At 56.1% G+C, this 2884-nt stretch overlaps 1 protein-coding gene across 1 annotated transcript; it reads right to left on the reverse strand.

Annotated features, from left to right (window-relative positions):
* Nucleotides 1-213: 213 nt before the first annotated feature.
* On the reverse strand, nt 214-2632 carry LOC148019401 (protein JINGUBANG-like). The gene has a single exon (XM_087661043.1). It carries the CDS (start codon nt 2249-2251, stop codon nt 614-616), a length of 1638 nt encoding a protein of 545 aa, XP_087517169.1. The 5' UTR covers nt 2252-2632; the 3' UTR covers nt 214-613.
* Nucleotides 2633-2884: the final 252 nt, after the last annotated feature.

Below are 2884 nucleotides of genomic sequence, written 5' to 3' on the forward strand. Positions count from 1 at the left end.
GAGAGCTCCTGAGTCCTGAGGGTGGACCTTGAGCCTTCGGACACAGCACAATCATCACTTTGTACATGGAATTGAAAAATTACACGGGCTCAAAACAGGGATTCGTGATGATCATTACAAAATATCATGATCATCGTCTATCAGATGAAGAGAGAGGATTAACAAACATCGTATGTAGCTCAGGGATTAACATTAATAGACATGCAGTTAAACAGTAGAAGAGAATGGAATTTAGATCGATATTGGTTCACACTTCAGATTAATGCAGTGCAGTATTAGTGTTCCAAAGCAGATGAAACATGGAATACAATGTTGCTACTCGATTGCCATAATTCTGGATGATCGGTATGGTACAATACTGGAGTTGCAGTACATACAGAGTTTATATTGACTGGTAGAGTGATGAAAAAAAATTTGCGAGGGAGCCCGCCGTGGGGATGGGGAGACTTGTTAGCACTGCGCCCGGTCTCAAGCTGAGGAAGGCAAGAAATGTGCCCTAATTCTATGCAGTGCCTGTCCTGTAATTAGGAAGAAAAGAAACATTCCCCTAATTGTATGATCAAGTCAATGGAACTACAGTAGGGGCGATAATGCCAATATACAGGCCGAAGAATTAGGGCTGTGATTCTGATCTAAAGTCCTCATCTAGGGCAGGTTGATCATGATCAGCAATAGATTGGGGATGGTTAACCCACCAGATTTTGATGTCCCGGTCGAGGCTCCCGCTATAGATGACATAGCGGTGGGAGGCGGTCTGGAAGGAGAGGCGGAGGCACTTGACGGGGGCGGAGTGTCCGCGGAGGGCGGCGATGCATGCATGGGTGGGCCGGGAGCCGGGCGCGGGGACGCGGCGCCAGACGCGGACGGTGCGGTCGGCGGAGCCGCTGCAGAGGAGGTCGGACTGCGCGGCAAGGCAGAGGACGGCTCCGCGGTGGCCGCGCAGCGCGCCGACGGCTGCCATGTGCTGGGCGCTGTCCTCCCTCTCCCACACCACGATGGCCCGGTCGCAGGCCCCGGAGTAGAGAATATTCCCGTCGGGGCTGAGGGCGAGGGCGTTGACGGCCGACTTGTGGGCCTCCAGGGTGGCCACCAGGCTGTGCGCGCCGGCGCCGCCCTCCGCCGCCGGCCGCGCCCACACCTTCACCTTCCCGTCCGCGCCCCCGGTGTAAACGTGCCCCCCGGTCGGCGCCACCGCCAGCGCATTCACCGCGTCGTCGTGCGCCCTTATCGACTCCACGCACCTGAAGTCCCTCATCCGCCACACCTTCACCGTCCGATCCCACGACGCCGAGTACAGCAGCGAACGGCCCGGATCCGCCGCCAGGCAAGAAATGGTGTCCACGTGCTCGATCCAGAGGCGCCTGTGGTGGCGCCGCACCAGCACGTAGTTGCGCGGCGGGAGGAAGGTCTTGAGGTAGTCCTTGACGGTCGGGATGGTGGCCACGAGCTTGTGCTCCACGGCGGACGGTCCCGACGTGGCCTTGCGCCAGACGCGGATTTTGTGGTCCTGGTGCGCGCTGATGATCCTATCGCCGACCGCCACGACAGCCTTCACCGCCCCGTCGCCGGACCCGAACCTGCCGCATTCCACCGCCACGTCATCCACGACCCCATTGGTCAGCATCCACACGCTTATCTCCTTCGAGCTCCAGCCCGCGTAGAGATAGCAGCCTTCTATCGCCAGCGACGACACGTGGCCGTCAACCGGCTCCCCCCGCACCGTCGCCACGCATTGGTGGTCCGCCTGCCGCTGCCAGACGTTCATCCTCCCGCTGCCATCTGGCAGCTGCAGCGACGGCAGAAAACCCAGGCTGCTGCTCTGCGACAGGTCCGATTGGATGCTTGCTTGCGACGCCAGACTCGCCTGCGACGCCAGACTGGCCTGCGATTGGATGCTCGCTTGCGAAGCCAGGCTCTCCTGCGGCTGCATGCTCGCTTCCGAAGCCAGGCTCGCCTGCGATTGCATGCTCGCTTCCGAAGCCAGGCTCATCTGCGACGATAGAACCGAGTCCACCTCGGACGCCTGTGAATGCAATGAAATGCTCCCCACCGACGACAGGCTGCTTTGAGAATAGATGACACTGTTGCCGCCGCCATTAAGGCAAACCCTGGCCATCACCAATTCGGACTCCATGCTCCCATTGCTTGAGTACGTATACGCGGAAGAAGAAGAACTTGAGCTACGATCTTGGTCGGTATCGATATCGCTGGAGGCGCTGGAAGCGCCAGCCGGGTGATTAACCTTACCCATGCTTAGTGATGATCAAGGACAACTGCGCCTCGAGATCTTACAATTAATCTCCGGAATTATGCAGACTACTCAGGGCGAAGATGCGACTGCGAGAGAGAGAGAGAGAGACAGAGAGAGAGAAGAGAGAGAGAGGACCCTATAGAAATTGGCAGATACATATTTCGAGATCAGAGAAGCCATACTTGGAGCAAGTGATCATGAATTAGGCTAGCCATATACCAGAATTTTCTACAGGTAGCTCCTGCAGATTCAATCTGCGGTTACGAAGAGAGACCCTGGCAAAACATGGACAAGCGGAAGGTTCGAGGCGTGTAGTGCCGAGGTGTGGACGAGAGGGAAAAACGCGTTTATTTATATATGAAGTCTCGAGATGAGAGAGAGAAAGAGAGAGTATATCTTTATGGCTCGTTTTCTGGTAGGCTATCCGATGCTTCGTGTGGAGAAAGTGCTTTTTCGCAGCATCCTGATTCCGAATAAGGAAGAGAGAGATCTTTTTGGCTGCCAAGTTGCCAACCTAGCTACTAATCTAGATCGAGCTAGATAGTAGGCTACTTGGCACACAGAGAGAGAGAAAGAGAGAGAGGGACAGAAGAGAGACAGCCAGACTGTTGTCTGCTGGCGTTCATTTGGCGG

The sequence above is a fragment of the Lygodium microphyllum genome, chromosome 20 (genome assembly GCF_053477565.2).
Source record: "Lygodium microphyllum isolate KBCC chromosome 20, Lygodium_microphyllum_v1.1.10, whole genome shotgun sequence".
NCBI classification, from domain to species: Eukaryota; Viridiplantae; Streptophyta; class Polypodiopsida; order Schizaeales; family Lygodiaceae; genus Lygodium; species Lygodium microphyllum.